This window comes from Pezoporus occidentalis, unplaced genomic scaffold (genome assembly GCF_034315485.1).
Source record: "Pezoporus occidentalis ecotype Australia unplaced genomic scaffold, CSIRO_AGI_Poc_V1 ctg182, whole genome shotgun sequence".
Taxonomy (NCBI): domain Eukaryota; kingdom Metazoa; phylum Chordata; class Aves; order Psittaciformes; family Psittacidae; genus Pezoporus; species Pezoporus occidentalis.
The window spans coordinates 23,060-36,236 of NW_026913662.1; the positions used below are offsets into that span (position 1 = coordinate 23,060).

The 13,177-nt window shown below is 37.8% G+C and overlaps 1 protein-coding gene across 3 annotated transcripts in view; it reads right to left on the reverse strand.

Moving 5' to 3' along the window:
• Nucleotides 1-6,836: 6,836 nt before the first annotated feature.
• The window catches only part of LOC134162035 (ankyrin repeat and sterile alpha motif domain-containing protein 1B-like), a 309,404-nt gene continuing 303,063 nt past the window's right edge, over nt 6,837-13,177 (reverse strand). Inside the window, exon 17 of one of the 3 annotated variants that reach the window (XM_062615455.1) lies at nt 6,837-7,203. In XM_062615455.1, coding sequence (XP_062471439.1) covers nt 7,096-7,203 — 108 coding nt within the window. In that variant the 3' untranslated portion in view covers nt 6,837-7,095. The remainder of the gene's footprint in view (nt 7,204-13,177) is intronic. The other 2 variants (XM_062615451.1, XM_062615452.1) reach the window with 2 other exon arrangements.

A 13,177-nucleotide genomic window follows, 5' to 3' on the forward strand; every position in this document is an offset into this window, starting at 1 on the left:
AGTCCAAGAGAACATTTGAAGAAACAGATTTGCAACCTACTGAGAGCATTCCAAAAGACTCTTGTATCTGGTTCCCATCTATCATCTCTGTGTAAACTTCTTTCTCATGAGCAAACACTACAAACATCTACCATACGAAATTAGTATCAGTCTCTAATTTGGATACAAGTAACATCTTTCAGCATACAAACAGCAATAATTTTTGTGAAACAGGGAAGCATGAGACAAGATGGATCTTTTAGAATAAGGTCTGTAATTATAGCATCATTAACATCTATATCAGGCAAGACTTTCATTTTTCATGATGTGGAGCAGGGTGAAATTTCAAAATGTCACGGTACAATGAACCTTTTCAGATATTTATTAATGTTAATGGATCAATCATACCTCATCAGCTGCAACTTGCAATGTCTTTTGCCCAGTGGTTAAAGGACAAATATTAGCTATGTATGACTATATAATTTAGAGACTAAAACCTGAGATTCCTCTTTTTCCTCAAGTTTTATGGACAGTGCAGGCATATTTTGACTCACTATAGCACCTGCCCTTATTAAAACACCTTCAGTGGTTGATTTACCATTAAAATGGCTGACTAAAGGCTGATGCAACTGGAAAAGAAATAGGTTTCCAGACAGGAGTAGCTATACACTTTTCATACTTAAGATGCAAAAGATACTCCTATTACAGCTCAAGCTACAGCTTCACTGAGGTTGCCTGTGTCCTGTGTTCTGAAGCATTAAAAATATAGTCCTGTCCCACCAGCTGAAGCTAATCTATTCATATGAATAGAACAGCTAATCACCAGTGTTCCCACACTGCTGTTTATCAACATTTTGAAATAATGTTTTGCAATCTGTTTTGAAATAATTTGAAAATATTGCTAGCTAAGGGGGAAAGAATGAAGGAATCGGTGGACTTTGATTATTATTTCAGGAATTTTACATGGTAGATATCTCAACATTCACTGTGGAAGAATCCCTTAATGTGTCAATATCTGTCCAGAATATTAAGCAATTGTTCTTAAAGTCACTCTTCAAGAGATATCAGTTTCCTAACATCATAATTTCTAATAAGAGGGGAGGAGAAATGCCTGCTAGAGTTGAAACAAGGTAAAATGAGTTCATTAAAAATAAAAAATAAAAAAAAAGTAATCTTGCTGGATTGTAACAAACTTTCGCTGATTTTGTGTGTCTATGAATATGTGACAATGTTTTTTGTAATATGAAACTTAGTCTACTTTTAATAACAGAAAAGTAATGTCCCATACTAAGATCTTATCACCAGCTATCACTTCACTGCTATCACCTTATTAATGGATTCAAAAATATATGAACAGTCTTCTGTGGCCAGTAAAAATTTTTTGAAAATAATTGTCAAATAAATAATTATTGGCAAGTGAAAAAAATACCTTTAATACTTAAAATATACTTGAAATATATTTTGCCAGATATTATAAAAATGTAAAAAATGATGCAACCATACAGTATATGTCAGTAACTAGCTTAGAGAAAAAAACAGACTTAAAAATAATCTTCTTTCAGGGCTGTAAATAGCATTTGATTATATAGTAATTTTGAGATTTTTCCCCTTTTGATCCTATTTGTTATTCACTGTCCTGTGAATTGTTCTTTCTAATTTTTCCTATAGTAATTATTATTCAGTTTATTATTATATTTTCTTTTTCTGTTCATGTTCACACTTAATTCAGCTTTTCACTTTTAACTGCTTCCAACTGTCTATGTATTTCTTCAAACCTTTTTTGGTCATTTTTCTCATTCTTTCAAGCTCACATTCCCCCCACTGGATGAGTATATCAATTCCCATTGCAAACTTCCCTGCCAGCACTCCTGAAATAATTTTGGGAAGCATCAGTTTCACAGACATGAATAATTTTCTCTTTGAGTACACATAATCTTTAACCAACAACACTGACAATTTCTGACATAGAATCTAGAATGGTAGCCATGAAATACATTTCATATAGTCCACTCCGCAGTCATCAAATGGCAGTATTAACAACTTGGTGTTAACAGCTTGTGTCAGCTTTGAATGATCAAAAAAAAGCCCTGTATGATGCTCCTAATCCCTCAGTTTACCTAGCTGCAAAAAAATGTGAATGTTTATGTATGACCTGAGAGAAGTTCATTCTTCTTTGCTACTCAAAACCTCCAATATCCTCATCAGTGTAGACATAATGCCACCATATACTACCATACCACACAATTAACAACACTGAGATTTTAAAATGATGCAATACTAAGTACTGGAATTATTAGGCACTGATATTACCGTAGCATCACGATCACCACAACATGAATCTTATTCTTGGTTCTGTACAGTACTCCCTGGTTGAATATTGTTCATCTGCTTTTGCTCCCTTGACCTCCTAATACAATTTTTCCTGAAAGCTGGAGAGCTTTCAGGAAAATCTCCGTATGTAGCCTCCATAGTTACACTGTAGAGGGGATGTAAATGCCTGAAACATTCCCCACAGCCTGCACTGCTCCTCCCTCTCCCTCACAAATGCTGAAGCAGATAATAACAGTGACTTGGTGTCATATAGCCCTGGGAGACAGTGAGTGAAAAACAGTTAGAAGCCCATATCATGGGAATGGAGTCTAGGAGGAGAGTAATATGACAGCATACAAACATCACTAATTTCAGCCTTCACCATATGGGAGAATTTCTCCATGATCTTAGTCCACTGAGATCATACTGTAGGAGACAGAGAGAGAAAAATCCCACTTATGGCCCCTGAAGCCTTGGTGACTCTCTGTCCAAAGATTTAATAGAACAGTCATAACTAAGGCTTCCATGATTCATATTTCTTACCATCATTATCAAGGCAGCATCAAGTTATTTAGTTTGTTACTAATCCAACAACGTACTTCTAAGATACTAATGTTTATCTGCTGTGCTGTGCTCCATGAGCCATTTTCCACAACCTTCTTGCTAGAAGTCCTAAGCATTAAAAAGGGAAAAAGGAATAAACATTCTAATATTAAGCAATACTCTTTTACTTTTATAAGTAAATGCAGTGTCAATGCCTAAGCAATGGAATAGATGGAGGTTTCACCAAGGATGTTTTCTTGGACTTCATGCTGATTCCTACTGCCACTTCTCCTCTACCTCTTGAAATCTTTTGCTTATCTTTATATCTATTTTTACTTTTCACTCTTATTTTTTAGATGTTCAGTGTACCACTGTTCTACAGCTTTTAGAATGACAGCAAAAGTGAAGCTATTTGGGCTGTTCTGTACAACAGCACTTCCTCTTTTGCAAAGAGACAGCAACAAAGAAAGGCTCTCAACACCATCATAGCACTGCTACCATGACATCAAGTGCACTTTTAAAAGTCTGAGGTGGGTTATCTCACCTGAGAGAATAAAACATGCACCCCACTTTGTACTTGACAGTATTTATTCTCATTTCCCTGCTCCTGGGGTATTTTTTTTTTTCACCAGTAAAATTCTATACCCTTGAAAGAAAGTGAATGATATTATTTCTCCCATGAAAACAAACAAACAAAAAAACCAACCCAGAAATGCCCTCTCCTTTCTTTCTAATGACCATTGTTTAGTAAGGTTGGAGTTCTGTTAAATTTTTTTTCTTTTCTGATGTGCCCCTACAATTACACAATAGTGTTTTATGATTTCTTTTCTTGCTGGTCCAATCTGTAAGGAACAGTCCTCTTCAAACTCCTTATTTTCAAAACTGTACTGTTTTCTCTCAGTGCAAGAAAGTCTAAAATGTAACCTTGCAATGTGAATCCATTAAAATTACTGCCACCTCAAGTAAAAGGAAATGACAGAACATTCAGAGTACTTATAAAATAATTTCAGATATATTTTTGGAGTCATCTGGAAAAATCTGCACTATGGTATCTAAAACTAATGATTTTTACCCTGAGGCAGACTCCCTATTGCAAATGAGAGACTTTTAGTTTGAGAATGATTTTCAATTTTTACAGTATTGACTGAGTATTATTTGAAGAGAAACGGGGAAAAAACCAGGAAGGCATAACATAAATAGTCCAACTGAGTAGCAGAAATCCTAAGATGAAAAAAAGGAAATGTGCACCATCTGGAAGACAAGTTTCTAAACATAGACTATTAGGTTATATGGTTCATGATTAAAATCTGGCAAAAGCCTTCTTTTTTTCTGGCAGAACAGACAGTATCTTTACTCTTGAATATTACTCATGATACTGCTGCAGAACAGAGCAGAATATTAGCTTCTAGGGATATGAAGTTCTGGATCCCCTGGGAAGAAGCCAATCTCTTTCTCTGAGTTGAACACATTTCACAGATGAAGAGGAGGAAGAAGAGAGAAAAAGATCTTGCCTATTTACCCTGGATGTTATCAGTTGAGGAAAGCAGTTTGGCATAGCTCCCTGCAGTGGGCTGGCATCTCTGAGCCAGCATATATCAGTAACAGTTTTATTTCTTTAGTCAAAAGGACAAAGTCCTATCTGAGTCTGTCCCATAATTTATTTGAATTTGTAATAAATGCCTATATTCCAAACTGGAGCAATGAAAAGACTGCTTGAAATGTATTAAAAATATATAAACTAGGCCTAATTAGGACAATTTTTTACTGTTTTATTCTTAAGACATCTGTCTCTTATTAGTGAAATTATACAAGATAATCTTGAAAAATCTTCTGAGTATCACAGGGTATTTGAGAATGGTGACACCTGACATCATTTTCCCAGGCACTACACCAGCATTTCCTCTATGTGAGATAAAAAGAAGACTAGAATAGGGAACAGGTAATATCACTCAGAATATGTATGTGGGAAGGAAGAAAATGTATAAAGGAAGAAAATCTTTTATAACTGCTTATCTTTTCTACTCTTTTCTAAAAGAAACCTTTTCAATTATGGCTATGCAGCACAGTTCAGCACACAGCAGATCAGTTACTAGCAGGATCAGTCACACCAGAGAGGCATGTGCCTTGTTCAACATATACAACTTCTTGACAGAACAAAATAAGCAAGCAGAGTGCAATAAATATATTGCTTCTTACTAAGTAAGTTGACAGTGTCTCTTGGATTTACCCTAGAAGTTAGGGCTTCCCAAAGCCATCCTCACCAGGGACTGCAGTTCCCTCTAAGATTATGTTCCATGTTTAACTATTACCTTGATTAATCAAAAAACAAAAGCACTGAACTTATGAAAATGCACATATTTTTCTGTCTAATTATTCTATTTTTAATAGATATTTTTGCAATAGTGATGTCAATTATTTTCTTCCAGTTTTGAGTTTATTCTCAATTCACAAATTTAAAGTATCAAAAATAAAATAGTCTTGGTATGGTTTACATTCTCATACTCAAATTCAAAATAAGGTACTTACAATAGTATTTTCAATTATATGAATACTTTGTCTTCCTTAATCAGTCTCCATGTGCACAACAGAATATGAGCATAAAGTGGATAAAAAAGGTGCATCTGGGATAGTTTATTCACCTTGGAGACATTTGGACAAGATCTCTTTTAATACTTAACTATTTTCTTATATTTCTCAGAGGCTGAAGGATATTCAGGGTCACCTTACCTTTACAAAGACAAAAAGCAGGCTAGAATCCCTGAGGGCAGGAACTATCATTAACGAAAAACCTTTTTCTAAAACTGATGTGAAAAAGGATAAACCACAATTAATGCAACAACGTGGTAGTCTAAAATTGCCAGCATGCAGGCTGCATTCAGGAATTTTCAGATCACACATCTGGTTAAGAATCAGAGGAATTAGTTCCATGAATTAGAAGAGATGGCTGGATAGATATCATAACTGTTAAGTAGAATTCGATGAAAAGAATTTAGGAAGATTTCATGAGCAGATCGGTGTCTGTTGGTCTGTTAAGAATGTCAGCAATGTCTTCTTCAGCAGAGTACTGAAGATTTTTCCCTTTTGAGAAGAAATGTTAGAGGTTTCTGATTTACTGCAGACCAGCTGGGTGCAGAAGGCACCTTCCTCTGGAAGACTGCAGAAAGCCATTTTTCGCTGTAGACATTGGGCAGCTGATTTAGCAGGGAAGTGAAAAGAATGAAGGTAAAATGAGCTAAAATAGCTAGGAAAGTAGCTTCTAGTATTTGAATGCAGAAATATGCACACTGCAGCTGTGGCATTACAGAGGCAATTAAATGGGTGTTCCATAATCTTTGCTTGACTCACAAGCCGAATGGGATGTACCATTTTAAAATTCTGCCTTCATGCACTACATATGTGAATAAATGCTGTACAATAATGTTCTATCTCCAGATTAGTGGGTACAATATGACTAAGAGTGCTATTTTAATCACCTTTGCAATGATGATTACTCTACTGTAAGACACTTTAGAGAAACTTTAATCTAAGACTAGTCATTCATCTCCATTTCTTCCTTGTCACAATCCACCCAGATGCTGTCTAACATGACCTTTCTGCTCTTACTTCCCTGTGCTGTTTGCCAGATTAGTTTGATCTGTGTGTTCCTCCATAATAAATATGCCTTATCACTCTCTTTGTATAGACTGAAAAAGAGAGTGATTATCTTAATATCTATGATAATCTGTTCAAAGTATTACACTGAAAGGGACTGCACAGGAAATACTTTTATATCATTTAGTTCTGCCTCTTCTATTTGTTCCATCTTTGTTTTTAAAAAGGGAGAAAAGAAGCAGACATCAGGTATTTTTGTGGAAGGCCAAGAATATTGGATAAAGGTGCTCTATTTGTTAATGGACTGTCAGTGGGATAAGATCTCTGAAGAAATAACCTTTATATTCCCTTTGTGCTACCAAATTTGCATACTGATATATAACAAAGATCTTTATCTACTGTCTGAGGATATGAAGCTCATATATGAAAAAAAATTGCAAAACCTATGTTCATTTGGTGCTGGTGAGCTTGCTAGATCTTCATTATTTCATTTTTACTCAATATAATACAATAATGATCACAAAATTGTGATCCCAGAGGGCCTCAGGTAAGCCAGCAACATCCTTGTATAAGAATTATGTTAAAGGGGCTTACCCAAAATTCAAATGGAGGGCTGTTTGTTATCTTCTGTTCTTTACAGAAAATGTAGAAGATGTGGTGGACCAAAACATCCTATATATCTGAGAGCTCCCATTCTGCTATGCTCCAACAGATGGCAGGGCTTCCAGGAATTTCTAGGGTTTTTCCTGCTGGGATCCTATGTAAGGTATGGTTGTCCCTCTGCGTGAAAAAAAGGCAGAAGAACAAGCCATCATAAAACATAAGGGATATCCTTGTGTTTATTTTGTTAAATGAATTTACATACTTAGAGAAAGAGAGAGCTCTAATTACTCCTTTTGGTTGCTAGATAGTGCTGCTGATTCTTCAAGCACATCTCTACAAAGGGCAAAATATAAAAGTTCATCTTGCTCTAAAGATAGTATTTGTTGTCAGAGCATTACCTGGTTTTAAGTGGTGGAATAGCTCTGGAAAAATAACATGCATTTAATTGTGTCTATTGGATATTCAAGGCAATAATGTATTTACTGGAAACAGCTTCATAGTGTTGCATAAGGTTGCCAGAAGGAGCATCTGCTAACTACCTGAAATAAAACCCAGGCAATTAACATATACAGATAAGAGTGCGACAGTAGTTTTTGGAAACTGGCCATACTCTGCCCTCAGTTACCTTTCTACAGTTCCAGAATAACTCTTCAGAAAGTTTAAGTTACTTTGAAATAAGAATATATAACTGAAAGCAGTATTTGCTATATGTTTTGGAAACAGTGTTACTTTCTACCTGAGATTACAGAAGTGAATGAAAATGGAGGTTAAAATATACTAATAAACCTGAGTGATATTTAGAATACCTTTTGGCTAATTTTCTTGCTGATAACAAGCCCTAGAACTGCTATTGAAAAGAGTCTTGCCAAAAGATCATTGGCAATTAAGATGTATGAATATATGTTTCTGATGTAGCAGACATACAGAATATTTGATTGGATTGAACTCAGTGGAACACTTAAAGCTTGCTGTAAAATATGTTATTTCCTCTGCTTAGACTAGTACATATTTAGTTACCACAGAGCAGGAAGAGCCATAGTGGAAATCACAGAGTATTCACAATTCCTGTATGTTTCAAGTCTACAAAGAATTTAAGCATATTCTTAATTTTTAATTAGTCCCACTGACGTATTTTTTATAAATTTAATTATTTATGGTTAAAGTACATGAGGCTAAATGTTATTCTGAATGTGACCCTAATGACTTCAGGGGTATGAGTCTATACTAATGAACATATTCGCATGCATAACTTTGATTTTAAATGATACTGACCACTACAAGAGTGTGGAGTACATAATCGGTAGATTTTTTGGTTGCTGTTGTTCTTTCTATCTCTTCCACAAATCATTAGAGAGAAAGGGCAGGTCAACCAAAGTGTAAAAAAGTATTTAATTTTATTAAGGACTATGTAAATTAGGTGAGCAGGCCAAAAGTGACCAGCTTAACTCAGCATGATGTGTCAGCAAAACAGAACAGCTGCCTTGGGGTATTAGTAGCTCAGAGCTTTAATTTTTAATGACTACATGTAATTAATCATATGTCAGAAATAAATACACTTTTGATTTAGTTATAGAACTTAGAGTTCTCTAAGTTCTATAGAACTTATAAAAACATATATACCTCTTAACCCTATCCTAGAATCACATGTTAGTTCAAGGGCTAGTTCCTTTAGTGCTATCAGAGTAGGCAGACTGTGAATGCAAAAATGAGTATACAGTTCCATCCAGACATTCTGAGCTAGTAGTCAGTGTTGATTATATGAATTCAGACACTTGAGGAACACTAAACACCTTTCCTCAACCACAGCACAAAATACGTAAGAATTACAAATGATCTTTTCTACCCTCCCTCCTCCCCCCAGTTTTCAAGATCTAAATACTCTAGTAATAAGTCACTTCAAACAAAGGATTTCAAACCACATTTGAAAAGGCCAGTTGATGAGACATATATCTACCTGAATAGAATTTCCAGAAATATTTAAAATGCTGACTCTACTGTGGTTGTATGTAGACTCATTTTGAGGCTAATTTTGTGTGCCTTTTCAGGCAAAGGAGTCAAGTAGCAGAATAGTTCACAGAAAAGGACCTTTTAAAATTAATGGTAGAAAATAAGAACATAGCAAATTTTGAACTTGTAAATGTGACTAGTCATGAAAATTTATAAGTTCTTTTAACCAGTCCTGGAACAGAAAAATACTGTATGACTCATACATCCAATCAAAGCTCTTTAAAACATCTTAGATATTGAATTTCAAATATCTGCAGTTCTGAAAAAACATATACACTAAAACTTAGAGAAATTATCTCATGAATATATTTGAGAAAATTATAAGATGTTTATGAGAAAATTATAAGATGTTCATGACAAAATCACATGCAGAAAGAGAGCTAAGACTAATTAAATCCATTATTTGCCACAAATTATTTGAAGCTTCTAGTCATCACCAATATCAGGTACAAAGCTTGTAAAGCAAGAGTAAAAATACTTTAAAGCAAGAATAGTATCATTCATAATAGCCAATGTTCACAACCTTCCTTATGATTATATTATTTACATGTATTTTTAGGTATGAGAGAGTACAATCAGTCAATTTTATGTAGTCTTCCAGTTTTATTAAGTTTTTCTCAAAGAGTTTCTCAAAGAGTTCAGCATTTTTACAACTGCATGACTTACAGTACAAACACAAGAAAAGTAATTTTGTGCCAATGAGTTTAGTGTAAGAACATTTTCGCTTTAGCTTTATGGCAATTTCTTGTAAAAATAAAAGACAAAGTGATTCATCATTTGCATAAAATTATTATGCACTATGTATTTGGATAAACAATAGGGTCACAGATCTCTATTCAAATAGACCATGAAGCAGTGAAAGAAAGACTTAATTTGTTGCATTTGGTCATGTGCAGAAAGATTACTTGTAACCTTTCAGACTGTTAATTTACCATGAAGCCTTAAGTCATAAGCTGAAGCAGATATGCTCCATCAACCCAACAGTATAGCTTTAGACCTACAATCAGTGAAGCGGTCCAGGCACGGATCACTTAATGTCCACTAAAACTGTTCCCTACTGCTGGGTAGTGACTAGAAACAGAAAGAAACCTGTATGAGAAAAGCAACCTTTAAATTGGAGATGTGCTAATATTTCTACACTTAATCAATAACAAATGGCTGATGTGATAGTGCTTCAAGAAGAAGCTGTGAATTCCCCCAAAAGAAATCTATTTAAGAGATGCTCCAGAGGAAGGAGAAAAGTTGTTCTAAGAGCCAGGACCTCAGTGTGAAATTTAGAGATGATAGCTTTTGAATGTTTTCTCTCTCTACCCAAGAAACAACAAGGAGACCATTCTCTGTGAAGTCTAAAAAACAAGTACATACAGTTGCAAGGTGAAACAGCTGGATTAGTAATCATTGAAAACAATTTATTTGAGTAATCTTTTCTTCATTACTTGTAATTTTAAAATTCATATTCATAATTCAAGTATAATAGAATCATAGAATAGTTAGGGTTGGAAAGGCCCTTAAGACCATCAAGTTCCAACCCCCTGCCATGGGCAGGGACACCTCTCACTAAACCATGTCACCCAAGGCTCTGTCCAACCCAGCCTTGAACACTGCCAGGGATGGAACATTCACAGCTTCCCTGGGCAACCCATTACAGTGCCTCACCACCCTTACAGTAAAGAATTTCTTCCTTATATCCAATCTGAACTTCACCTGTTTAAGTTTTAACCCATTACCCCTTGTCCTATCACTACAGTCCCTAATGAAGAGTCCCTCCCTAGCATCCCTATAGGCCACCTTCAGATACTGGAAGGCTGCTATGAGGTCTCCACACAGCCTTCTCTTCTCCAGGCTGAACAGCTCCAACTTGCTCAGCCTGTCTTCCTACGGGAGGTGCTCCACTCCCCTGATCATCCTTGTGGTCCTTCTCTGGACTTGTTCCAACAGTTCCATGTCCTCTTTATGGTGAGGACACCAGAACTGCACACAATACTCCAAGTGAGGTCTCAGGAGAGCAAAGTAGAGGGGCAGGATCACCTCCTTTGACCTGCTGGTCCTGCTCCTTTTGATGCAGCTCAGGATATGGTTGGCTTTCTGGGCTGCAAGCACACACTGAAGCCGGCTCATGTTGAGTTTCTCATTGACCAACACCCCCAAGCCCTTCTCTGCAGGGCTGCTCTGAATCTCTTTGTCCAACCTGTAGCTGTGCCTGGGATTGCTCCAACACAGGTGTAGGACCTTGCACTTGGCATGGTTAAACTTCATGAGGCTGGCATCAGCCCACCTCACAAGCATGTCAAGGTCCCTCTGGATGGCATTCCTTCCCTCCAGGGTATCAACCGAACCACACGGTTTGGTGTCATCAGCAAACTTGCTGAGGGTGCACTCAATTGCACTGTCCATGTCAGCGACATTGTCCCAACACTGATCCCTGAGGGACACCACTCATTACTGGTCTCCAGCTGGACAATGAGCCATTGACCACAACTCTTTGCATGCGGCCATCCAGCCAGTTCTTTATCCACTGAGTGGTCCATCCATCAAATTGATGTCTCTCCATTTTAGAGACAAGGATGTCGTGTGGGACAGTGTCTAACTCTTTGCACAAGTCCAGGTAGATGACATCAACTGCTCTACCCCTGTCCATCGGTTCCGTAGCCCCATCATAGAAGGCCACCAAATTGGTCAGGCAGGATTTCCCCTTAGTGAAGCCGTGCTGGCTGTCACCAAGCACCTTGTTGTTTTTCATGTGCCTTAGCATGCCTTCCAGGAGAATCTGCTCCAATATTTTACTGGGCACAGAGGTGACACTGACTGGTCTGTAATTCCCTGGGTTATCCATTTTCCCCTTCTTGAAAATGGGGGTTATATTTCCCTTTTTCCAGTCATCGGGAACTTCACCTGACTGCCATGATTTCTCAAATATGATGGGCAGTTGCTTAGCAACTTCATTTGCCAGCTCCTTCAGGACCCGCAGATGGGTTTCATCAGGTCCCATGGACTTGTGCATGTTCAGGTTCCTAAGATGGTCTCGAAACAGACCCTCTCCTACAGTGGGCCTAAGGTCTTCATTCTCACAGTCCCTGCGTCTGCCTTCCAAGACTTAGGTGGTGTGGTCAGAGCCTTTGCCAGTGAAGACTGAGGCAAAGAAGTCATCAAGAACCTCAGCCTTCTCCAAATCCAGGGTACTCAGTTCTCCTAATTGATAGCTTCTGGAGCGGGCCCACGTTGTCCGTAGTCTGCCTTTTATTTGCAGTGTACCTATAGAATCCCTTCATGTTACCCTTAACATCCCTAGCCGAGTTTAACTCTAAGTGGGCCTTAGCTTTCCTAACCTGGTCCCTAGCTTCCTGAACAACATCCCTGTACTCTTCCCAGGCTTCCTGTCCTTGCTTCCACTTATTATAAGCCTCTTTTTTCATTTGAATTTTCCTCATCCAAGGAGGTCTCCTGGCCCTCCTGCTGCACTTCCTTCTGGTTGGGGTGTAACACTCCTGAGCTTGCAGTAGGTGATCCTTGAATATCAACCAACAGTCTTGCCCCCCCCGCCCTCTAGGGCTGTATCCTATGGGACCTTCCTAAGCAGGTTCCTGAAGAGGCCCAAGTCTGCTCTTTTGAAGTCCAGGGCAGTGAGCTTGCTGAACGCTCTTCTCACTGTCCTGAGGATCTCGAATTTGACCATCTCATGATCGCTACATCCAAGGCTGCCTTGGACTGTCACATTTCCAGCCAGCCCTCCCTGTTGGTGAGCATGAGGTCAAGCATGGCATGTCTCCTTGTCAGCTCCTCTATTACTTGCAGGAGGAAGTTGTCGTCCACACAATCGAGGAACCACGTGCATTGCTTGTGCTGGGCCGTACCGTCCCTCCAAGAAGTATCAAGGTGGTTGAAGTTCCCCATAAGGACAAGGGCCTGCGAGCGTGAGGCTGTTCCTATCTTTTTATAGAGTACTCCATCCACAGATTCCTCTTGATCAGGCGGTCTGTAACAGATCCCTACAGTAATGTCCCCCATAGCTGTTCTTCCTTTAACCCTGACCCACAAACTCTCCGTTAAGTGAAGATGACTTTGAGCATGTAAGTAGATGACTTTGAGGATGGCCTGAGAAACACAGTAATGCAGGAAGAAGAGGAGATGTGAAATCAGGCATCTC